The sequence below is a fragment of the Nerophis ophidion genome, linkage group LG20 (genome assembly GCF_033978795.1).
Source record: "Nerophis ophidion isolate RoL-2023_Sa linkage group LG20, RoL_Noph_v1.0, whole genome shotgun sequence".
In the NCBI taxonomy this organism is placed as follows: Eukaryota; Metazoa; Chordata; class Actinopteri; order Syngnathiformes; family Syngnathidae; genus Nerophis; species Nerophis ophidion.
In genome coordinates, this window is record NC_084630.1 from 36,141,618 (window position 1) to 36,166,829 (window position 25,212).

Sequence of the window (25,212 nt, forward strand, 5' to 3'; positions counted from 1 at the left end):
GCGAGGTGCAACGTGTGTACACCTGTAGGAGGTGAAGTTTGTGTGTGTACACCTGAGGTAGGTGGACTGTGTGTGTGTGTGTGTGTGTGTGTGTGTGTGTGTGTGTGTGTGTGTACCTGAGCGAGGTGGAGCGTGTGATGCCACAGGCAGGTGAGTGGCAGCAGGTGCACGAGATGAGGAGGAAGAGGGTGATGAGGAAGAGGAGGATGAAGGTGAAGAAGAGATGACCCCTAATGGCTTCACCACCTCAACACACACACACACACACACAGGGAGAAGGAGGCGGGGCTGTGATGGCGAGGTCAGGTGTGTGTACCTGCTGTGTGTAGCTGTAGGTCATATCAGATCTTGGAGGAGAGTTGGCCACACCCCCTTCCTGCTGATCCTATCACAACATGATGATGTCATCACTTGGAGCCACATAGTGTGTGTGTATATGTTACCTCACTGGTGTACACGTGTGTTATCTGTGCACATGTGTTTGTGTATGTTACCTCACTTGTGTGCATGTGTGTTTTGTCTGTGTGCATGTGTGTGTTACCTGACTTGTGTGCGTGAGGTGTATCTGTGTGCACATGTGTTGTGTATGTTACCTCACTTGTGTGCATGCGTGTGTTATCTGTGTGCATGTGTGTTACCTCACTTTTGTGCGTGTGTTATCTGTGTGCACGTGTGTTACCTCACTTGTGTGCATGTGTGTGTTATGTGTGCACATGTATGTTACCTCACTTGTGTGCATTGTGTTTTATCTGTGTACATTTGTGTGTTACCTCACTTGTGTGCGTGAGGTGTATCTGTGTGCACATGTGTTGTGTATGTTACCTCACTTGTGTGCATGTGTGTGTTATCTGTGTGCATGTGTGTTACCTCACTTTTGTGCGTGTGTGTTATCTGTGTGCACGTGTGTTACCTCACTTGTGTGCATGTGTGTGTTGTGTGCACATGTGTTACCTCACTTGTGTGCATGTGTGTGTTATGTGTGCACATGTGTGTTACCTCACTTGTGTGCGTGTTATGTGTGCACATGTGTTACCTCACTTGTGTGTGTTTTGTGTGCACATGTGTGTTACCTCACTTCTGTGTTGTGTGCACGTGTTGTGTTACCTCACTTGTGTGCGTGTGTGTTGTGTGCACGTGTTGTTTATGTTACCTCACTTGTGTGCGTGTGTGTTATCTGTGTGCACATGTGTGTTACCTGCATACATGTGTGTATGTTACCTCACCTGTGTGCGCGTGTGTTACTTGTGTACATGTGTATTACCTCACCTGTGTGCGTGTGTGTTACCTGTGTACGTGTGTTACCTCACCTGAGTGTGTGTTACCTCACCTGTGTGCGTGTATGTTACCTGTGTACATGTGTGTTACCTCACCTGTGTATGTTACCTCACCTGTGTGCATGTGTGTTACCTGTGTATGTTACCTTACCTGTGTGCATGTGTTTTACCTGTGTATGTGACCTCACTAGTGTGCGTGTGTGTTACCTATGTGCACGTGTGTTATCTGCGTATATGTATGTGTATGTTACCTCACCTGTGTGCGTGTGTGTTACCTGTGTACATGTGTTTGTATATTACCTCACTAGTGTGCGTGTGTGTTACCTATGTGCACGTGTGTTATCTGTGTACATGTATGTGTATGTTACCTCACCTGTGTGTGTTACCTGTGTACATGTGTGTGTATGTTACCTCACTAGTGTGCGTGTGTGTTACCTATGTGCACGTGTGTTACCTGTGTACATGTTTTTGTGTATGTTACCTCACTTGTGTGCCCGTGTGTTACCTGTGTATGTTACCTCACTTGTGTGCATGTGTGTGTTATCTGTGTGTGTGTGTGTGTTATCTGTGTGCACATGTGTTACCTGCGTACATGTGTGTATGTTACCTCACCTGTGTGCGCGTGTGTTACTTGTGTACATGTGTGTTACCTCACCTGTGTGCGCGTGTGTTACTTGTGTACATGTGTGTTACCTCAGCTGTGTGCGTTACCTGTGTACATGTGTGTTACCTGTGTATGTTACCTCACCTGTGTGCGTGTGTGTTACCTGTGTACATTTGTCTTACCTCACCTGTGTGCATGTGTGTTACCTCACCTGTGTGCGTGTGTTACCTGTGTACATGTGTGTTACCTGTGCACATGTGTGTTACCTCACCTGTGTGCGCGTGTGTTACCTGTGTACATGTGTTTGTGTTTGTCACCTCACTTGTACGTGCGTGTTACTTGTGTATGTTACCTCACCTGTGTGCGTGTGTGTTACCTGTGTGTGCATGTTACCTGTGTATGTATACACATACATGTTACCTCACTTGTGTGCGCGTGTGTTACCTGTGTGCATGTGTGTATGCGTGTGTTATCTCACCTGTGTGTGCATGTGTTACCTGTGTTTGTTACCTCACTTGTGTGCGCGTGTTACCCGTGTATGTTACCTCATCTGTGTGCGAGTGTGTTACCTGTGTGTGCATGTGTTACCTGTGTATGTATACACATGCATATGTTACATCACCTGTGTGTGCATATGTATGTTACTGCACATGTGTGCACATGTGTTACCTGTGTATATATACACATACATATGTTACCTCACTTCTGTGCGCACGCGTTACCTGTGTATATGTGTTTGTGTATGTTACCTCACTTGTGTGCGCGTGTGTTCCCTGTGTGCACGTGTGTTACCTGTACACATATTACCTCACCTGTGGGCCAGTGTGTTACCTGTGTTTGTTACCTCACTTGTGTGCATGTATACACATACATGTTACATCACCTGTGTGCGCGTATGTTACCTGTGTACGTGTGTGTATGTTACCTCACTTGTGTGCGCGTGTGTTACCTGTGTGCACATGTGTTCCCTGTGTGCGTGTGTTACCTGTGTACCTTACCTCACTTGTGTGCGTGTGTTACCAGTGTATGTTAACTAATCTGTGTGCGTGTGTTACCTGTGTGTGCATGTATACACATACATATGTTACATCACCTGTGTGCGCGTATGTATGTTACCACACATGTGCACACGTGTTACCTGTGTAAGCATGTGTTACCTGTGTATGTATACACATACATATGATACGTCACCTGTGTGCGTGTGTGTTACCTGTGTATGTATACACATACATATGTTACCTCACCTGTGTACACGTGTTACCTGTGTAAGCATGTGTTACCTGTGTATGTATACACATACATATGTTACCTCACTTGTGTACACATGTTACCTGGCTGGTGGCAGACTCTGCAGCAGTGTAGATGCTGGCAGTCTGGTAGGTGGGATCTGAAACAGGTTCCACTTCCTGTCAGGTGACTAAGGCTGCTGATAGGTCATGTGACTCACCCTGCGTGTTGTAGATGAAGTCCTCTCTGAACTCTGACACACAAACCGCATGTCAGTACACACACACACACACACACACACACACACACACACACACACCTGGGGCCTCCACAGTGGTGACATCTTCCTGGTCTTCCTCAGAGGAACACACCAGGGTGGATCCTGGCGGGCCGGGGAGGGGCCCCAATCCTCTCTGGACCCTGTAGGAGGAGCCTGCAGGGGGCGTGGCCATGGCGGGGGTTTGGGGCACCGACGGGCCCTGTGGGCGTGGACATGTGGTGGAGGGCAAGATGGCGTGTTTGGAAGTATTTACCTGGTTGTGGTCCAGCTGGTAGTAGGTCACGTCTTCTGTGGCGTCCGAGAAGGAGAACTGACATTCTTTGTTGGCGTTCTGACGCCGACTGCGCCTGCACACACCACCTGTCAGGCTCCTCCCCCTCACCACTTCAACCTGGCTTCTTACCGAGACCTAAAGGCGTAGCTCTCGTAGTCATAGTAACGCCTCCCAGTGGGCGGGTAGTAGGTCAACTGGGGACCGATCAGGTGGCGGTTTAGGAAGCGTGTGGAGCTTCTGACCACACACACACACACACACACACACATCAGAAGCTGGCTGCCACACGACACAGGTGACACACACACCTGGACGTGCCATACCGCGGTGGGCGTCCAGCAGGGGGGTGGTGGTGGTGGGGCGGAGTGTAGAGGTCATAGGTCATGGCTCCAGCAGAGGGAGGAGGAGGGGGGCGAGGGTGACCCGCAGGCTGGAAGCGGGGGGGCAGCGTGGAGGGGCCCAGACCTCCATACGAGGGAGGCGCTATCAAAAGCTCCGCCCCTTTCATACCTCCCCGGGACTTCCTGAAGTAGCGATGGCGGTGATGGCGTTGACCACGGGTGTCGCAATCTGAGAAACAGGAAGTCGGCACCAGCTCACAGGAAGAGGAAGTAGTGGACGTACCGGGGTCTCCTTTCCGAGATGGCGCTGCCACGTTCCAGGCGGGAACCGGATTGACGGGTTTCAGGTCCGTCAGTGGAACCAGGTGTCTGCCACAGGAAGTGACACGCTCATCCCACGTACCTGTGTGGACTGATCTATGTGTGTGTGTGTGTGTGTGTGTGTGTGTGTGTGTGTGTGTGCGCGCGTACCGATGAGTGTGCGCGCGTACCGATGAGTGTGCGCGCGTACGTGTGAACTGAGGTGTGCGCGCACTGATGTGTGTGTGTGTGTGTACTGATGTCTACTGATGTGTACGTGTACACTGTGTGCGTGTGTACTGATGTGTGCACGCGTACGTGCGTACTGAGGTGTGCGCGTACGTGTGAACTGAGGTGTGCGCGCACTGATGTGTGTACTGATGTCTACTGATGTGTGTGGTCGTACTGATGTGTACGTGTACACTGATGTGTGTGTGCTGATGTGTGTGTACTGATTGTGTGTGTATACTTCTCGCCCAGCTCCTCGATGAAGACGGTGACGGCGGCCGAGTGCGTTCCCACTTCCTGGATGAATGCGTTGAAGTACTTCCCCTTGGGCTCCAGACGCACCTGAAAGCAGAAGACGCTGGCGGCCATCTTGCTGTGAAGGGGGAGGGGAGGGGGGCGGGGCCAGGCTGCACACCTGACACTTGTCTCCCAGGAAGTACTGTCTGCCGGCGAACACCATGTAGTCGCTCTTCTGCATCTCTGAGGACACACCTGGTCACAGCTGGCAAACCCGGGCGGCGTGACGGCCTTACCTTTGCAGGTGTCCTGCCACACGTCGAACTCCACGTTCCTGTACACCTCGCCGTCCAGGGACTTCATCACCTTGTAAGGCAGTCTGCAGGGGGGCGGGGCTTCCAACTGAGCAGACAGGAAGTGATCACTGTTTAAGCAGTCGAAGGCACGGGGTCCCGCCCACCTTGCCGTCGTCGACCTGCTTCTCGTCCGTGGCGCCGCCCGACTCCGCCTCCTCCCTGCAGGAGCCGACACAGTGAGGGTGTGCCACAAGCGGGGGGCCTGCAGGTGCGCACCTGTGTCCTCTCTCCTCGGGAAGCTCGTCGCTGCACACGCTGTTTCTATAGCGACGACCTCCCACCCTGAACGCCTCCACGGCCTGACAGAGCTCCGCCTCCTCGCAGCCAAAGACTTTGGTGTAGAGCAGCTGGTACACCACACCTGCACGCATGCACACGGTGTAGCGCCGCACCTGTGACCTCTGACCTGTCAACTCACCCTGGCACAGGGCCGCAGAGGCGGGGTAGGTCCTGGGGTAGATGATGTCATAGTGGCCGTTGATGGAGCAGCACAGCGTCACCTAGGCGACAGCAGACCAGCGTGACATCATGTGGGCGGAGCTTAGCGCAGGCACTCACCTGGTCCACAAAGTGCTCCTCGGAGATGAAGGTGGGCGGTTTCCCGGGGTAACGGTAGATCAGGAAGCAGCGCCTGCAAAGAGAGGTGACTGAGCGCGCTCCCGTTGGTCACCTGACCTGGCTCACCTGTAGAGCTGGGAGAGCGCCTTGATCTCCACCTGGCCCACTGTCTCCTGCCAACACACACCTGTTACACCGGTCTAAGGTCAGCGGGGCACACCTGGCTCACCTTTGGGTCCTCCAGACGCTCCAGGTACTTCTCGAAGGACCCTTCAACGAACTGCAAGCGGTCACAGGTGAGGTCACATGTGAGGTCACGTGATCAGCGCCGTGCACTCACCGGCTCAAAGACGCTAGCGTTAGCTCTCATGAAGTTAGCGCAGTCCTGGCGGATCCTGTGATGGTAGTTCTGGGAAAAGTACAGCTACACACACACAAATAGTACAGGTAGTTGTGGTAGTACTGCTACACACACACACACACACAGGTAGTTGTGGTAGTACTGCCACACACACACAATAGTACAGGTGGTAGTACAGCTACACACACAGGTAGTTGTGGTAGTACTGCTACACACACACACAATAGTACAGCTACACACACAGGTAGTTGTGGTAGTACTGCTACACACACAGGTAGTTGTGGGAGTAGTCCAGCTACACACACACACACACAATAGTACAGGTGGTAGTACAGCTACACACAATAGTACAGCTACACACACACAGGTAGTTGTGGTAGTACTGCTACACACACACACACAATAGTACAGGTGGTAGTACAGCTACACACACACACAGGTAGTTGTGGTAGTACTGCTACACACACACAGGTAGTTGTGGTAGTACTGCTACACACAATAGTACAGCTACACACACACACAGGTAGTTGTGGTAGTACTGCTACACACACACACACAGGTAGTTGTGGGAGTAGTCCAGCTACACACACACAAACACAGGTAGTTGTGGGAGTAGTCCAGCTACACACACACACAGGTAGTTGTGGTAGTACTACTACACACACACACACACACACAGGTAGTTGTGGGAGTAGTCCAGCTACACGCACACGTAGTTGTGGGAGTAGTCCAGCTACACACACACACAGGTAGTTGTGGGAGTAGTCCAGCGACACACACACACACACACTAGTACAGCTACACACACACACACACACACACACAATAGTACAGCTACACACACAATAGTACAGGTGGTAGTACAGCTACACACACAGGTAGTTATGGTCGTACAGCTACACACACAGGTAGTTGTGGGAGTAGTCCAGCGACACACACACACGATAGTACAGGTGGTAGTACAGCTACACACACACACAATAGTACAGGTGGTAGTACAGCTACACACACACACAATAGTACAGGTGGTAGTACAGCTACACACACACACACACAATAGTACAGGTGGTAGTACAGCGACACACACACAATAGTACAGGTGGTAGTACAGCGACACACACACAATAGTACAGGTGGTAGTACAGCGACACACACACACAATAGTACAGGTGGTAGTACAGCTACACACACAGGTAGTTGTGGTAGTACAGCTACACAAACGCACAATAGTACAGGTGGTAGTACAGCTACACACACACACAGGTAGTTGTGGGAGTACTGCTACACACACACACAGGTAGTTGTGGGAGTAGTCCAGCTACACACACACACAGGTAGTTGTGGTAGTCCAGCGACACACACACACGATAGTACAGGTGGTAGTACAGCTACACACACACAATAGTACAGGTGGTAGTACAGCTACACACACACAATAGTACAGGTGGTAGTACAGCTACACACACAGGTAGTTGTGGTAGTACAGCTACACAAACGCACAATAGTACAGGTGGTAGTACAGCTACACACACACACACACACACACACAAGTAGTTGTGGGAGTAGTCCAGCTACACACACACACAGGTAGTTATGGTCGTACAGCTACACACACAGGTAGTTGTGGGAGTACTGCTACACACACACACACGTAGTTGTGGGAGTAGTCCAGCTACACACACACATGTAGTAACTTTGGTTGTAACCATGGCAACTGACCTGCTCCGAGACGGCCCGGAAGAGGCTGGAGGCGTCCCTCGCCACGATCTTGCGGTAGAGGCCCAGACTGGCCAGGTAGTCGTCCATGTTGACGAAGTACTTCTTCAGGCCCTTGTGCATCCCGCCGGCGCCAAAACACTTTGAAGGACACGAGCAGCACGTGGCAGGTGACTTGAATCACCTGGCAGGTGACTTGAATCACCGCTGATGAGCGCGCGCTGACGCCTTCAGGCGCCGAAGCAAGCGTCGGAACTTTCAGCACTGTGTACAGAATGGCGTCTTTCTCGGCTGACACCGTCATGTCCACAATGTTGTTATTATTATTATTAATAATAATAAAAATATTGAATACACACGTCATGTCCACAATGATGATGATTATTCCATTAAATACGCGTCTCATCAAAAGAAGCCTTGGTTCCTAAGAGCAGTGCGCGCATGCGTCCGCTGGTTGGCGGTAATGCGCTTTCAAGTTGTTGTTGCGTGCCCTTGAGTCCCAAGAAGTAGGCGCATGCGCACTGTGCCCCAGCCAGAAGGCGCTTCCTGTCCGGTTCGTTAGGTTCTGGCCCGCCGCGCCGATGCTAGGTCCACTTCACCGGAGCCTGGGCGCCACCCGGCGGCTCTCCGGGCCGCCGGTTCGGTTCCGGGTCCGCTCGACTCGCGCCCGCAGCGCGTGTCCCCCGGAAGTGGGAGCCGCGCGTGTCCGAAAGACCTTCTTGGACTTCTTCCAGCACCAACACCAACACCGACTGGTCCTGTCCTCCCCGGTGCGGCCCAGAGGGGACCCGAGCCTGCTCTTTGTCAACGCCGGGATGAACCAGGTCAGACTCAGCCAGGACCCGACCCGGGGGAGCCTTTCAAAATAAGTACTCCCCCAGGTTAGCCTGGAATAGACTAGAAAGTACTTTATTGATCCCTGGGGGAATTCAGCACCACAGTTCGCGCACAACAGACAATAAACACTTAACTATTTTTTACATGTGAATAATAAATGGCTTGTACTTGTAAAGCGCTTTTTAAACTTTTTTTAAGGAACTCAAAGCGCTATGACACTATTTTCACATTCACACACTGATGTGCCGTGCAAGACCCTCACCAGGACCCATCAGGAGCAAGGGTGAAGTGTCTTGCTCAGGGACGTAACGGATGTGACTTTGTTGGTAGAAGGTGGGGATTGAACCAGGAACCCTAAGGCTGCTGGCACAGCCACTCTCTCAACCGCGCCACACCGTCCCCATAATATAAATACAGTCTGCTATACAGCATTATTCACATGTGAATAATACAAATACAGTCCATTATACACCATTATTCACATGAGAATAATATAAATAGTCTATTATACAGCATTATTCACATGTGAATAATACAAATACAATCTATTATACAACATTATTCACATGTGAATAATATAAATACAGTCTATTATACAACATTAACATGTGAATAATATAAATACAGTCTATTATACAACATTATTAACATGTGACTAATTTATATACAGTCTATTATACAGCATTATTCACATGTGAATAATGCTGTATAATAGACTGTATTTACATTATTCACATGTGAATAATGCTGTATAATAGACTATTTACATTATTCACATGTGAATAATATAAATACAGTCTATTATACAACATTATTCACATGTGAATAATATAAATACAGTCCATTATACAACATTATTCACATGAGAATAATATAAATAGTCTGTTATACAGCATTATTCACATGTGAATAATATAAATACAGTCTATTATACAGCATTATTCACATGTGAATAATATAAATACAGTCTGCTATACAGCATTATTCGCATGTGAATAACATAAATACAGTCTATTATACAGCATTATTCACATGCAAATAATATAAATACAGTCTATTATACAACATTATTCACATGTGAATAACATAAATACAGTTTGCTATACAGCATTATTCACATGTGAATAACATAAATACAGTCTGCTATACAGCATTATTCACATGTGAATAACATCCATCCATCCATTTTCTACCGCTTATTCCCTTTTGGGGTCGCGGGGGGCGCTGGCGCCTATCTCAGCTACAATCGGGCGGAAGGCGGGGTACACCCTGGACAAGTCGCCACCTCATCGCAGGTAGACAGATAGACAGACAACATTCACACTCACATTCACACACTAGGGCCAATTTGGTGTTGCCAATCAACCTATCCCCAGGTGAATAACATAAATAGTCTATTATACAACATTATTCAAATGTGAATAACATAAATACAATCTGCTATACAGCATTATTCACATGTGAATAACATAAATACAATCTATCATACAGCATTATTCACATGTGAACAATATAAATACAGTCTATTATACAGCATTATTCACATCTGAATAACATAAATACAGTCTATTATACAGCATTATTCACATGTGAATAATATAAATACAGTCTATTATACAGCATTATTCACATGTGAACAATATAAATACAGTCTATTATACAGCATTATTCACATGTGAATAATATAAATACAGTATATTATACAGCATTATTCACATGTGAATAATATAAATACATTCTATTATACAGCATTATTCACATGTGAATATAAATACAGTCTATTATACAGCATTATTCACATGTGAATAACATAAATACAGTCTATTATACAGCATTTTTCACATGCAAATAATATAAATACAGTCTATTATACAACATTATTCACATGTGAATAACATAAATACAGTTTGCTATACAGCATTATTCACATGTGAATAACATAAATACAGTCTGCTATACAGCATTATTAACATGTGAATAACATAAATACAGTCTGCTATACAGCATTATTCACATGTGAATAACATAAATACAGTCTATTATACAACATTATTCAAATGTGAATAACATAAATACAGTCTGCTATACAGCATTATTCACACGTGAATAACATAAATACAGTGTGCTATACAGCATTATTCACATGTGAATAACATAAATACAGTCTATTATACAACTTTATTCAAATGTGAATAACATAAATACAATCTGCTATACAGCATTATTCACATGTGAATAACATAAATACATTCTATCATACAGCATTATTCACATGTGAACAATATAAATACAGTCCATTATACAGCATTATTCACATGTGAATAATATAAATACAGTCTATTATACAGCATTATTCACATGTGAACAATATAAATACAGTTTATTATACAGCATTATTCACATGTGAATAACATTAATACTCTATTATACAGCATTATTCACATGTGAATAATATAAATACAGTCTATTATACAGCATTATTCACATGTGAATAATATAAATACATTCTATTATACAGTATTATTCACATGTGAACAATATAAATACAGTCTATTATACAGCATTATTCACATGTGAACAATATAAATACAGTTTATTATACAGCATTATTCACATGTGAATAACATAAATACACTCTATTATACAGCATTATTCAAATGTGAATAACATAAATACAATCTGCTATACAGCATTATTCACATGTGAATAACATAAATACATTCTATCATACAGCATTATTCACATGTGAACAATATAAATACAGTCCATTATACAGCATTATTCACATGTGAATAATATAAATACAGTCTATTATACAGCATTATTCACATTTGAACAATATAAATACAGTTTATTATACAGCATTATTCACATGTGAATAACATTAATACACTCTATTATACAGCATTATTCACATGTGAATAATATAAATACAGTCTATTATACAGCATTATTCACATGTGAATAATATAAATACATTCTATTATACAGTATTATTCACATGTGAACAATATAAATACAGTCTATTATACAGCATTATTCACATGTGAACAATATAAATACAGTTTATTATACAGCATTATTCACATGTGAATAACATAAATACACTCTATTATACAGCATTATTCACATGTGAATAATATAAATACATTCTATTATACGGCATTATTCACATGTGAACAATATAAATACAGTCTATTATACAGCATTATTCACATGTGAATAACATAAATACAGTCTATTATACAGCATTATTCACATGTGAATAATGCTGTATAATAGACTGTATTCGGTGAAGATGTGCTGGAGCCCACCACCAGGCTTGCAGCCCCCTGGGGTTCACACCATCAGGACCCGCGACCTTGCCTGTGTGTAACTTATTTCGCTGTGCATTCACCTGGTCTGCAGACAGACACACTCAGGCGGTTGGGGGAGGGCGGGGTCGTCAAGCTGAGGGTGAGGTGGTAAGTGGGGGGAGGTAGTCATTGGACGGCCAATGTCGCCAAGGGGACTGAAAACCAAAAGATTTGGTACCCGTTCTTACTGGACATTATTTATTATTTGAAGCGTGATGGACAAGACAAACGAAAGCGAAAAGTAAGAATGATTATTTGAAGCGTGACGAGACATGATAAACGAAAGCGAAAGTAAGAATGATTCCTTGAAGAGTGATGAGAGAAAGTGAAAGTATGACCATGTTTCAGTTCAAGCCGCTGCTGCTGGGCACGGTGGACCCCCGCAGCGACATGGCGTCCTACCGGCGGGTGGTGAACAGTCAGAAGTGCGTGCGAGCCGGAGGCAAACACAACGACCTGGAGGACGTGGGCAAGGACGTGTACCACCACACCTTCTTTGAGATGCTGGGCAACTGGTCCTTCGGAGACTACTTCAAGGTAGACCCAGGTGAGACATGGCCGCCAGCCTAGTGATGAGGTGCGTGCTCCCACAGGAAGAGGCGTGTGCCATGGCGTGGAGCCTCCTCACCCAGCACTATGGCATACCTGCTGACAGACTCTACGTGTCCTACTTCGCCGGGGACCCCCGTTCGGGTCTAGCGGCTGACGAGGAGACTCGGCAGATCTGGTTGGAACTGGGGTAGGTGGACTCGACCGATCGCACGTCGGCTCATCGTGACGGCCCCGCCTCCTCGCCAGGGTCCCCGCGGCCCGCCTTCTTCCCTTTGGACTGAAGGAGAACTTCTGGGAGATGGGGGACACGGGCCCCTGTGGTCCCTGCACGGAGATCCACTACGACCACGTGGGCGGGAGAGACGCCGCCCTGCTGGTCAACACACACTGTCCGGACCTGGTGGAGGTCTGGAACCTGGTCTTCATGCAGTACAACAGGTACCTGTAGCACACACACACACATTCTTGTATTTGTTACCTTCTTGAGACGTGAGAAAAAAGTACCTCTGTAGGACCAGCCTTCTAGAGAAGTGTATCTACAACAGTAATCATACATACTAACTATGCAAATATAAAAGCTATGTTTTTAGTCAAAACTTTTCATTTTTAATTTTCATTATTTATCTCAAGTTATTACAGTATATCTCTACATACATGTTAATTTTATTAACTGTGACAAGAGGGGGCGCACTTTTATTGTTTACACACACTTGTTATTTCATATGTTGACCAGAGGGGGAGCACGTCATGTGTTTACACACACTTGTTATCACATAGGTTCACCAGAGGGGGAGCACTTCACACACTTGTTATTTCATATGTTGACCAGAGGGGGAGCACTTCACATGTTTACACACACTTGTTATCACATATGTTGACCAGAGGGGGAGCACTTCACATGTTTACACACACTTGTTATCACATATGTTGACCAGAGGGGGAGCACTTCACATGTTTACACACACTTGTTATCACATATGTTGACCAGAGGGGGAGCACTTCACATGTTTACACACACTTGTTATCACATATGTTGACCAGAGGGGGAGCACTTCACATGTTTACACACACTTGTTATCACATATGTTGACCAGAGGGGGAGCACTTCACATGTTTACACACACTTGTTATCACATATGTTGACCAGAGGGGGAGCACTTCACGTGTTTACACACCCTTGTTATCACATATGTTGACCAGAGGGGGAGCACTTCACATGTTTACACACACTTGTTATCACATATGTTGACCAGAGGGGGAGCACTTCACTTGTTTACACACACTTGTTATCACATATGTTGACCAGAGGGGGAGCACTTCACATGTTTACACACACTTGTTATCACATATGTTGACCAGAGGGGGAGCATTTCACTTGTTTACACACACTTGTTATCACATATGTTGACCAGAGGGGGAGCACTTCACTTGTTTACACACCCTTGTTATCACATATGTTGACCAGAGGGGGAGCACTTCACATGTTTACACACACTTGTTATCACATATGTTGACCAGAGGGGGAGCACTTCACATGTTTACACACACTTGTTATCACATATGTTGACCAGAGGGGGAGCACTTCACGTGTTTACACACCCTTGTTATCACATATGTTGACCAGAGGGGGAGCACTTCACATGTTTACACACACTTGTTATCACATATGTTGACCAGAGGGGGAGCACTTCACTTGTTTACACACACTTGTTATCACATATGTTGACCAGAGGGGGAGCATTTCACTTGTTTACACACACTTGTTATCACATATGTTGACCAGAGGGGGAGCACTTCACTTGTTTACACACACTTGTTATCACATATGTTGACCAGAGGGGGAGCACTTCACATGTTTACACACACTTGTTATTTCATATGTTGACCAGAGGGGGAGCACTTCACATGTTTACACACACTTGTTATCACATATGTTGACCAGAGGGGGAGCACTTCACTTGTTTACACACACTTGTTATCACATATGTTGACCAGAGTGGGAGCACTTCACTTGTTTACACACACTTGTTATTTCATATGTTGACCAGAGGGGGAGCACTTCACATGTTTACACACACTTGTTATCACATATGTTGACCAGAGGGGGAGCACTTCACATGTTTACACACACTTGTTATTTCATATGTTGACCAGAGGGGGAGCACTTCACATGTTTACACACACTTGTTATCACATATGTTGACCAGAGGGGGAGCACTTCACATGTTTACACACACTTGTTATCACATATGTTGACCAGAAGGGGAGCACTTCACTTGTTTACACACACTTGTTATCACATTTGTTGACCAGAGGGGGAGCACTTCACGTGTTTACACACCCTTGTTATCACATATGTTGACCAGAGGGGGAGCACTTCACGTGTTTACACACACTTGTTATTTCATATGTTGACCAGAAGGGGAGCATTTCACTTGTTTACACACACTTGTTATCACATATGTTGACCAGAGGGGGAGCACTTCACTTGTTTACACACACTTGTTATCACATATGTTGACCAGAGGGGGAGCACTTCACATGTTTACACACACTTGTTATTTCATATGTTGACCAGAGGGGGAGCACTTCACATGTTTACACACACTTGTTATCACATATGTTGACCAGAGGGGGAGCACTTCACTTGTTTACACACACTTGTTATCACATATGTTGACCAGAGTGGGAGCACTTCACTTGTTTACACACACTTGTTATTTCATATGTTGACCAGAGGGGGAGCACTTCACATGTTTACACACACTTGTTATTTCATATGTTGACCAGAGGGGGAGCACTTCACATGTTTACACACACTTGTTATCACATATGTTGACCAGAGGGGGAGCACTTCACATGTTTACACACACTTGTTATTTCATATGTTGACCAGAGGGGGAGCACTTCACATGTTTACACACACTTGTTATCACATATGTTGACCAGAGGGGGAGCACTTCACTTGTTTACACACACTTGTTATCACATATGTTGACCAGAGGGGGAGCACTTCACATGTTTACACACACTTGTTATCACATATGTTGACCAGAGGGGGAGCACTTCACTTGTTTACACACACTTGTTATCACATATGTTGACCAGAGGGGGAGCACTTCACATGTTTACACACACTTGTTATCACATATGTTGACCAGAGTGGGAGCACTTCACTTGTTTACACACACTTGTTATTTCATATGTTGACCAGAGGGGGAGCACTTCACATGTTTACACACACTTGTTATCACATATGTTGACCAGAGGGGGAGCACTTCACATGTTTACACACACTTGTTATTTCATATGTTGACCAGAGGGGGAGCACTTCACTTGTTTACACACACTTGTTATCACATATGTTGACCAGAGTGGGAGCACTTCACGTGTTTACACACACTTGTTATTTCATATGTTGACTAGAGAGGGAGCACGTCACATGTTGATGATGTCACCACACATGAGACATTGTCTATTAGATGCAATGTTATTGTCTACAAGATTTATGTCTCACTTGTTCACACCTCCTCGTGTGGAAGCTACTTTTCCTTCCTGGTGTCTGAAGATGGGTAGAAATACACACACACACTCTCACAGTTGTTCCATGTGTGTCAGGGAGGCGGAGCTCCAGTTGCGGGCCCTGCCCCGTCAGAGCGTGGACACGGGGATGGGACTGGAGAGACTGGTCCGCATCCTTCAAGGCAAAAAGTCCAACTACGAGACGGACCTCTTCATCCCGCTGTTGGACGCCATCCAGCAGGTGGGTGTGGCCAGCCTCCAGCAAGGTGGGTGGGGCCAGCATGAGGTGAGCGTCAGGTGTGTCCTCAGAGAAGCGGCGTGGAGGCGTACGGCGGCGGGACGCAGCTGGACGTGGCCTACAGGGTGGTGGCTGACCACGTGCGCACGCTGGCGGTCTGCATCGCCGACGGGGTCCATCCTGGCATGTCGGGGGCGGAGTGAGTCCTGCACCAACCCGCCTGATCAGCCAATCCCAGTCTCAGGTGACTTTCTACTCCCTGTCAGGTTGGTGCTGAGGAAGATCCTCAGGCGAGCCGTCCGATTTTGTGTGGAAGTCCTGCGGGCTCCTCCGGGGACTCTGGCCAGCCTGGTGCCCACCGTGGCACACACCCTGGTACGACACCTTGTAGGCCCCGCCCCCTGACCCTTCATTCATCCAGGTGTGTGTGTGCAGGGCCAGGTGTATCCTGAGCTGCACCGTGAGGCCGACAGAGTGAGTCACACCTGCTACGCTGCACGCCGGTCATGTGACCTAACAGGAAGTCCCTTACAGGTGATGGACGTCATCAACCAGAACGAGGATCACTTCCTGTCTTCTCTGCAGCAGGGCAGCAATCTGATTGGACGAACACTCCGCATGATGCAAGACACACACCAACTCTTTCCTGGTCAGGCTTACCTTCTATTTATATACTTTATACCTCTAATTACCTTCTAATTATATACTTTACACCTCTAATTACCTTCTTTTTATATACTTTACACCTCTAATTACCTTCTATTTATATACTTTACACCTCTAATTACCTTGTATTTATATACTTTACACCTCTAATTACCTTCTTTTTATATACTTTACACATCTAATTACCTTCTTTTTATATACTTTACACCTCTAATTACCTTCTTTTTATATACTTTACACCTCTAATTACCTTCTTTTTATATACTTTACACCTCTAATTACCTTCTATTTATATACTTTACACCTCTAATTACCTTCTTTTTATATACTTTATACCTCTAATTACCTTCTCTTTATACTTTACACCTCTGATTACCTTTTTTTTATTTACTTTATACCTCTAATTACAAGTGTGTCCAGTAGTTATAATTATGTACAGTGTGTACAGTAGGTGTATACAAATATTCCTGCTGTTTAAAGCATGTGTGTACAGTGTGTATACACATGTACATTTACCTGAAGAGCAGGTGTTTACAAGTGTTTAAACAGAATAGAATAGAATAGACTAGAAAGTACTTTATTGATCGCTGGGGGAATTCAGCACCACAGTTTGCTCACAATAGACACTAATAATAATAATAAATGATGTACAATATTTATAATATATGAGTAGTGTAAAAATATTGTAGATTGAAGTCCAGGTGTGTAAAGAGCAGGTGTGTCCACCACGTCAGCGGCGGTGGCGTGGTCTCTGCACAGGGACCTGGGTTTTCCTCTGGACCTGGTGGACCTGATGCTGGAGGAGCGAGGAGTCCTGGTGGACCGCCAGCAGCTGGACCTGCTAATGGCACAGAACCACAAGGTGCTGCCACTTTGACTTTGACGGGGTGTTGTCCTTGACCACGCGCTCCATGTCCGGTGTCAGGCGGCGGCGGAGCACGGCGACGCCCCCCCTCGCCTGGAGATGGGCGTGGTCACCTTGGCGGAGCTGCAGCGCCTGGGAGTGGCTCACACGGACCAGCGCCTCAAGTACCATTACAGGCTGGAGCAGAAGCGCTACGGTACCGCCCCCTGCATCCACCACACCTCTACCTTGTGCCCGGCTGACCCCGCTTCTCCTCTCCCGCAGTCTTCCCAGCATGCCGAGCGGCGGTGGTGGCGCTGTTTGACGGCCAGCGGCTGGTGTCGCACGTGGAGGAGGGCCAGCGCTGCGGCGTCATTCTGGATCGGACCTCCTTCTACGCCGAGCAGGGGGGGCAGGCGGCCGACCGGGGCTACCTGGTGCGGGACGACCTGCAGGTCAGCTGACAGGAAGTCGCATCACCCTTTCACCGCCCCGGTGGGTGACCGTGTGCCGCTTGACAGGAAGTGCCTTTCTCCGTGGAGGCTGTGTTCCGGGCAGGGGGGTACGTAATCCACCAGGTGACGGCCGCCCACGCCCTCCGAACGGGAGACGGCGTGCACCTCCACCTGGACCAGGTGAGTCACAGCCACACCCCTTTCCATGTCTCTGCTTGACCGCCCGGATCCTCAGGCCCACCGCTTGGCGTGCATGGTCAACCACACGGCCACGCACCTGCTCAACCTGGCCCTCAGGAAGGTTCTGGGCCCCTCGGTCCAACAGAGAGGCTCCCACCTGTCGGCGGGCCGCCTCCGCCTGGACTTCAGCTTCAAGGTGTGCCAGCCCAGCGGCTACTTCCTGTCCAGGGCTCTCAATGTGCTACTTCCTGTCCAGGGCTCACTGAGTAGGGGCCAGCTGCAGCAGGTGGAGGATTGTGTCAACCAGGTGGTGCTGGCCAATCAGCCGGTCTACGTCCAGGAAGTAGCCCTGCAGAGCGCCATGAGCATCGCGGGTCTCAGGACGGTGGACGAGGTGACCGTCTTCAGGACCCTCCTTTCACTATAAAAGCCAACCGTCTCTCTGTGTCTTTCAGGTGTACCCTGACCCGGTCCGGGTGGTGTCGGTGTCCGTTCCGGTCTCTGAGCTGCTGGAGGACCCCGCGGACAGACGCACGTCGGTGGAACTCTGCTGTGGAACGTGAGAACCCACTCTTTGTTTTGAAAAGCTTCCGCCCGGCTGCTCCACGGCCCGGTTTGACTCCGCCCCTTACCTGTGCGCTCAGACACCTGCTGCGCACCGCCGCCATCCACGATCTCGTCATTGTATCCGAGAAACAGCTGGTCAGAGGAATCAGTCGGGTTGTCGCCGTGACGGGACGGGACGCAACACAGGTTAGCCTAGCTTAGCGTAAAGACTGGGAGTGAATGTAAATGTTAGCCTAGCTTAGCATAAAGACTGGGAGTGAATGTAAATGTTAGCCTAGCTTAGCATAAAGACGGAGTGAATGTAAATGTTAGCCTAGCTTAGCATTAAGACTGGGAGTGAATGTTGGCCTAGTTTAGCATAAAGATTGGGACTGAATGTAAATGTTAGCCTAGCTTAGCATAAAGACTGGGAGTGAATGTAAATGTTAGCCTAGCTTAGCGTAAAGACTTTGAGTGAATGTAAATGTTAGCCTAGCTTAGCATAAAGACTAGTAATGAAGGTGAATGTTAGCCTAGCTTAGCATAAAGACTGGTAATTAAGGTGAATGTTAGCCTAGCTTAGCATAAAGACTGGTAATGAAGGTGAATGTTAGCCTAGCTTAGCATAAAGACTGGTAATGAAGGTGAATGTTAGCCTAGCTTAGCATAAAGACTGGTAATGAAGGTGAATGTTAGCCTAGCTTAGCATAAAGATTGGGAGTGAATGTAAATGTTAGCCTAGCTTAGCATAAAGACTGGTATTGAAGGTGAATGTTAGCCTAGCTTAGCATAAAGACTGGTAATGAAGGTGAATGTTAGCCTAGCTTTGCATAAAGACTGGTAATGAAGGTGAATGTTAGCCTAGCTTAGCATAAAGACTGGTAATGAAGGGGAATGTTAGCCTAGCTTAGCATAAAGACTGGTAATGAAGGTGAATGTTAGCCTAGCTTAGCATAAAGACTGGTAATGAAGGTGAATGTTAGCCTAGCTTAGCATAAAGACTGGTAATGAAGGTGAATGTTAGCCTAGCTTAGCATAAAGACTGGTAATGAAGGTGAATGTTAGCCTAGCTTAGCATAAAGACTGGTAATGAAAGTGAATGTTAGCCTAGCTTAGCATAAAGACTGGTAATGAAGGTGAATTTTAGCCTAGCTTAGCATAAAGCCTGGTAATGAAGGTGAATGTTAGCCTAGCTTAGCATAAAGACTGGTAATGAAGGTGAATGTTAGCCTAGCTGCTGTGAGTCATTATTGAATAAGTATTTAGCAGAAAGAATAATGCCGCAGATGTCCCATTCAGGCTCGGGAGGCGGGGCAGTCGCTACTTCAGGAAGTGGATTCGCTGTCAGCCAGAATGACAAGCTCCGCCTCCTCCTGTCTGGACTCCGCCCAGAGTCTGGCCAAGGAGGTGGGCGTGCTCTCTGACGTAAGTGGCCACAGCACACTTCCTGCCGCACACTTCCTTTGTGAGCCCGCACTGTGTCTGGCAGGCGGTGGACAACACACCCATCCCCCACTGGCAGCGGGCGGAACTGCAGGCGCGCCTGAAGACTCTGCAGAGGAGCAGCAACACTGCGGTCAGGAAGATCCAGAACAGACAGGTCCTCACACACTGCACACTTACAACCACACTTTGTACAAGTACAAGTACACTTTTAGATGTAAAGACTACTCATGTAGTAAAGAATAAGTACACTTATGTATGTAAAGATTACTTATGTAGTAAAGAATAAGTACAGGTGTAAGTACACGAATGTAGGTAAAGACTACTTATGTAGTAAAGAATAAGTACAAGTACACAAGTGTAAGTACACTTGGACTACTGTTGTAGTAAAGACTGAATAGACAAATGTAAATATACTTAGACTACCGATGTAGTAACAAATATGAAGAAAAGTGTGAGTACACTTAGACTACTGATGTAGTAAAGAATGAGTAGACAGGCGTAAGTACACTTAGACTACTGAGGTAGTAAAGAATGAGTAGACAAGTGTAAGTACACTTAGACTACTGATGCAGTAATCAATGAGTAGACTAGTGTAAGTACACTTAGACTAATGATGCAGTAAAGAATGAGTAGACAAGTGTAAGTACACTTGGACTACTGATGTAGTAACAAATGAGTAGACGAGTCCAAGTACACTTAGACTACTGATGCAGTAATTAATGAGTAGACTAGTGTAAGTACACTTGGACTAATGATGCAGTAAAAAATGAGTACAAATGTATGTACACTTAGACTTCTGATGTAGTAACGAACAAGTAGACAAGTGTAAGTACACTTAGACTAATGATTTAGTCAAGAATGGGTAGACAAGTGTAAATACACTTAGACTACTGATGTAATAAAGAATAAGCAGACAAGTGTAAGCACACTTAGACTACTGATGTAATAAATAATGAGTAGACAAGTGTAAGTACACTTAGACTACTGATTTAGTCAAAAATAAGTAGACAAGTGTAAGTATACTTAGACTACTGAAGTAGTTAAGATTGAGTAGATGAGTGTAAGTACACTTAGACTACTGATGCAGTAAAGAATGAGTAGACAAGTGTAAGTACACTTAGACTATTGATGTAGTAACAAATAAGTAGACAAGTACACTTAGACTACTGATGTAGTAATGAATGAGTAGACTAGTGTAAGTACATTTAGACTACTGATGTAGTAATGAAGGAGTAGACTAGTGTAAGTCCACTTAGACTACTGATGTAGTAAAGAATGATTATACAAGTGTAAGCTCACTTAGACTACTGATTTAGTCAACAATAAGTACACAAGTGTAAGTACACTTAGACTACTGATGTAGTTAAGATTGAGTAGATGAGTGTAAGTACACTTAGACTACTGATGCAGTAAAGAATGAGTAGACAAGTGTAAGTACACTTAGACTATTGATGTAGTAACAAATAAGTAGACAAGTACACTTACACTACTGATGTAGTAACAAACGAGTAGACAAGTGTAAGTACACTTAGACTACTGATGTAGTAATGAATGAGTAGACTAGTGCAAGTACATTTAGACTACTGATGTAGTAATGAATGAGTAGACTAGTGTAAGTACACTTAGACTACTAATATAATAATGAATGAGTAGACTAGTGTAAGTACATTTAGACTACTGATGTAGTAATGAATGAGTAGACTAGTGTAAGTACACTTAGACTACTGATGCAGTAAAGAATGAGTAGACAAATGTAAGTACACTTGGACTACAGATGTAGTAACAAATGAGTAGACAAGTCCAAGTACACTTAGACTACTGATGTAGTAAAAAAATTGTACAAATGTTTGTACACTTAGAATACTGATGTAGTCAACAACCTGTAGACAAGTGTAAGTACACTTAAACTACTAGTGTAGTAAATAATGAGTAGAAAAGTGTAAGTACACTTAGACTACTGATGTAGTCAACAACCAGTAGACAAGTGTAAGTACACTTAGACTACTAGTGTAGTGAATAATGAGTAAACAAGTGTAAGTACACTTAGACTACTGATGTAGTCAACAACAAGTAGACAGTGTAAGTACACTTAGACTACTGATATAGTAACAAATGAGTAGACAAGTGTAAGTACACTTGGACTACTGCTGTAGTAACAAATGAGTAGACGAGTGTAAGTACACTTAGGCTACTGATGTAGTAAAGAATGAGTACACAAGTGTAAGTACACCTAAACTACTGATGTATTACCGAACGAGTAGAAAAATGTAAGTACACTTAGGCTACTGATGTAGTAAAGAATGAGTACAGAAGTGTAAGTATACTTAGACTACTGATGTAGTAAAGAATGAGTAGACGAGTGTAAGTACACTTAGGCTACTGATGTAGTAAAGAATGAGTACACAAGTGTCAGTACACCTAGACTACTGATGTAGTAAAGAATGAGTAGACGAGTGTAAGTATACTTAGATTACTGATGTAGTAAAGAATGAGTAGACGAGTGTAAGTATACTTAGATTACTGATGTAGTAAAGAATGAATAGACGAGTGTGAGTACACTTAGACTACTGATGTAGTCAAGAATGAATAGACTAGTGTAAGTACACTTAGACTACTGATGTAGTCAACAATGAGTAGACAAGTGTAAGTACACTTAGATTACTGATGTAGTAAAGAATGAATAGACAAGTGTAAGTACACTTAGACTACTAGTGTAGTGAATAATGAGTAGACAAGTGTAAGTACACTTAGACTACTGATGTAGTCAACAACAAGTAGACAGTGTAAGTACACTTAGACTACTGATATAGTAACAAATGAGTAGACAAGTGTAAGTACACTTGGACTACTGCTGTAGTAACAAATGAGTAGACGAGTGTAAGTACACTTAGGCTACTGATGTAGTAAAGAATGAGTACACAAGTGTAAGTACACCTAAACTACTGATGTATTACCGAACGAGTAGAAAAATGTAAGTACACTTAGGCTACTGATGTAGTAAAGAATGAGTACAGAAGTGTAAGTACACTTAGACTACTGATGTAGTAAAGAATGAGTAGACGAGTGTAAGTACACTTAGGCTACTGATGTAGTAAAGAATGAGTACACAAGTGTCAGTACACCTAGACTACTGATGTAGTAAAGAATGAGTAGACGAGTGTAAGTATACTTAGATTACTGATGTAGTAAAGAATGAGTAGATGAGTGTAAGTATACTTAGATTACTGATGTAGTAAAGAATGAATAGACGAGTGTGAGTACACTTAGACTACTGATGTAGTCAAGAATGAATAGACTAGTGTAAGTACACTTAGACTACTGATGTAGTCAACAATGAGTAGACAAGTGTAAGTACACTTAGATTACTGATGTAGTAAAGAATGAATAGACGAGTGTGAGTACACTTAGACTACTGATGTAGTCAAGAGCGAATAGACTAGTGTAAGTACACTTACACTACTGATGTAGTCAACATCGAGTAGACAAGTGTAAGTACACTTGGATTACAGATGTAGTAAAGAATGAATAGACGAGTGTAAGTACACTAAGACTACTGAGGTAGTCAAGAATGAGTAGACAAGTGTAAGTACACTTGGACTACTGATGTAGTAAAGGATGGACCGCTCGCCTGTGTATCGGCTTGGGACATCTCTACGCTGCTGATCCACCTCCGCTTGGGATGGTTTCCTGCTGGCTTCACTTTGGACTGGACTCTCGCGGCTGTGTTGGATCCATTATGGATTGAACTTTCACAGTATCATGTTAGACCTGCTCGACATCCATTGCTTTGGTCCTCTCCAAGGTTCTCATAGTCATCATTGTCACCGACGTCCCACTGGGTGTGAGTTTTCCTTGCCCTTATGTGGGCCTACCGAGGATGTCGTAGTGGTTTAGGGCTATATAAATGAACATTGATTGATTGATGGATTAAAGAATGAATAGACGTACACTTAGTGGACGAGTGCACCAGCTGAGATGTTTCCCATGATGCTTTGCAGGCAGCAGTGCAGGCTCAGAGTGTGCTGGACAAGAACGAGCACAAAGACCTTCTGGTGGATTCTGTGGAGGCGGAGTCTCTTTCGGTATGCCCGCCCCCATCAGACAGGTGGCTAGCATTAGCAGTAGCAGCTGTTTTTCCTGTTTCCTGTCAGGTGGTGATGAAGACTGTCAATCAGCTGAGCTGGGCCCGCCCCCAAAGTCACGTGATGCTGCTGGCACACCAAAGGCATTCTGGGAAAGTTTTGTGTGCTTGTCAGGTGCCAAAGGTAAACTGTGCTCACCTGTGGAACGCCGGCCCGCCTCCAAGGCTCTCATTGGCTCTGGTCTCGCCCTTCAGGACTCGGCGGCGCTATCGGCTTCGGCCTGGGCGGAGGCGGTGTGTCGTCAGCTGGGCGGCGAGGGCAGGGGCTCCGCTGTGGTGGCTCGGGGGACAGGAAGTAGCGACGACATCGCGCAAGCTGTCAGGTGGGCGGAGCAGTTTGCCCGCAGGATCCTTGATGGGCGGCGTCCGCAGGAACAGGAAGTGACATCAGCATCATAGACCATATCTAATTGGCGTCTGGGTGACGGCCATCATGTTGTTTTCACGAGCAGGAGGTCTCTCCTACTCAATGAGACTTAAGCCCCGCCCACAATTCAATCCTTGTGGACCATCTATCATGCACACGTCCTGAATGTGAAATAAAATGTTTCTAATATCATCTTGCTTTCATTCCTGCTTGATGATCACCTGTGTCGTGTGGAGAATAACACTTATTTATTCCTGTTTGATGATCACCTATGTCGTGTGGAGAATAACACTTATTTATTCCTGC

General features: G+C 45.5%; 2 protein-coding genes across 8 annotated transcripts in view; one reads left to right on the top strand and one right to left on the bottom strand.

The window, feature by feature from the left end:
• alg13 (ALG13 UDP-N-acetylglucosaminyltransferase subunit) overlaps positions 1-8,612 on the bottom strand; it is a 9,741-nt gene extending 1,129 nt beyond the window's left edge. The window contains exons 1-20 of one of the 6 annotated variants that reach the window (XM_061881118.1): positions 7,760-8,609; positions 6,020-6,103; positions 5,909-5,959; positions 5,806-5,852; positions 5,680-5,752; positions 5,540-5,621; positions 5,338-5,482; positions 5,241-5,280; positions 5,062-5,167; positions 4,944-5,008; positions 4,770-4,870; positions 4,284-4,369; positions 3,968-4,229; positions 3,789-3,896; positions 3,639-3,732; positions 3,425-3,584; positions 3,326-3,358; positions 3,210-3,265; positions 317-385; positions 117-246 (exon numbers count right to left, since the gene is read on the bottom strand). In XM_061881118.1, coding sequence (XP_061737102.1) covers positions 117-246; positions 317-385; positions 3,210-3,265; positions 3,326-3,358; positions 3,425-3,584; positions 3,639-3,732; positions 3,789-3,896; positions 3,968-4,229; positions 4,284-4,369; positions 4,770-4,870; positions 4,944-5,008; positions 5,062-5,167; positions 5,241-5,280; positions 5,338-5,482; positions 5,540-5,621; positions 5,680-5,752; positions 5,806-5,852; positions 5,909-5,959; positions 6,020-6,103; positions 7,760-7,879 — 1,912 coding nt within the window. In that variant the 5' untranslated portion in view covers positions 7,880-8,609. Of the gene's footprint in view, positions 1-116; positions 247-316; positions 386-3,209; positions 3,266-3,325; positions 3,359-3,424; positions 3,585-3,638; positions 3,733-3,788; positions 3,897-3,967; positions 4,230-4,283; positions 4,370-4,769; positions 4,871-4,943; positions 5,009-5,061; positions 5,168-5,225; positions 5,483-5,539; positions 5,622-5,679; positions 5,753-5,805; positions 5,853-5,908; positions 5,960-6,019; positions 6,104-7,759 lie in introns of all 6 variants that reach the window. The other 5 variants (XM_061881117.1, XM_061881113.1, XM_061881115.1 and 2 more) reach the window with 5 other exon arrangements.
• aars2 (alanyl-tRNA synthetase 2, mitochondrial (putative)) lies at positions 8,266-25,098 on the top strand. Of its 2 annotated transcripts, XM_061881110.1 has the most exons (21): positions 8,266-8,580; positions 12,298-12,486; positions 12,543-12,688; positions 12,785-12,939; positions 16,120-16,264; positions 16,333-16,636; positions 16,697-16,735; positions 16,796-16,910; positions 17,662-17,789; positions 17,853-17,988; positions 18,057-18,226; positions 18,293-18,406; positions 18,462-18,602; positions 18,663-18,800; positions 18,862-18,965; positions 19,051-19,159; positions 20,252-20,377; positions 20,442-20,552; positions 24,397-24,480; positions 24,550-24,663; positions 24,735-25,098. In XM_061881110.1, exons 1-21 carry the CDS (start codon positions 8,338-8,340, stop codon positions 24,936-24,938), a joined length of 3,015 nt encoding a protein of 1,004 aa, XP_061737094.1. In that variant the 5' UTR covers positions 8,266-8,337; the 3' UTR covers positions 24,939-25,098. The 2 variants fall into 2 exon arrangements, with proteins under 2 accessions (XP_061737094.1, XP_061737095.1); XM_061881111.1 differs by lacking the exons at positions 8,266-8,580; positions 12,298-12,486 and having other exon boundaries at positions 16,333-16,460; positions 16,528-16,636.
• Positions 25,099-25,212: the final 114 nt, after the last annotated feature.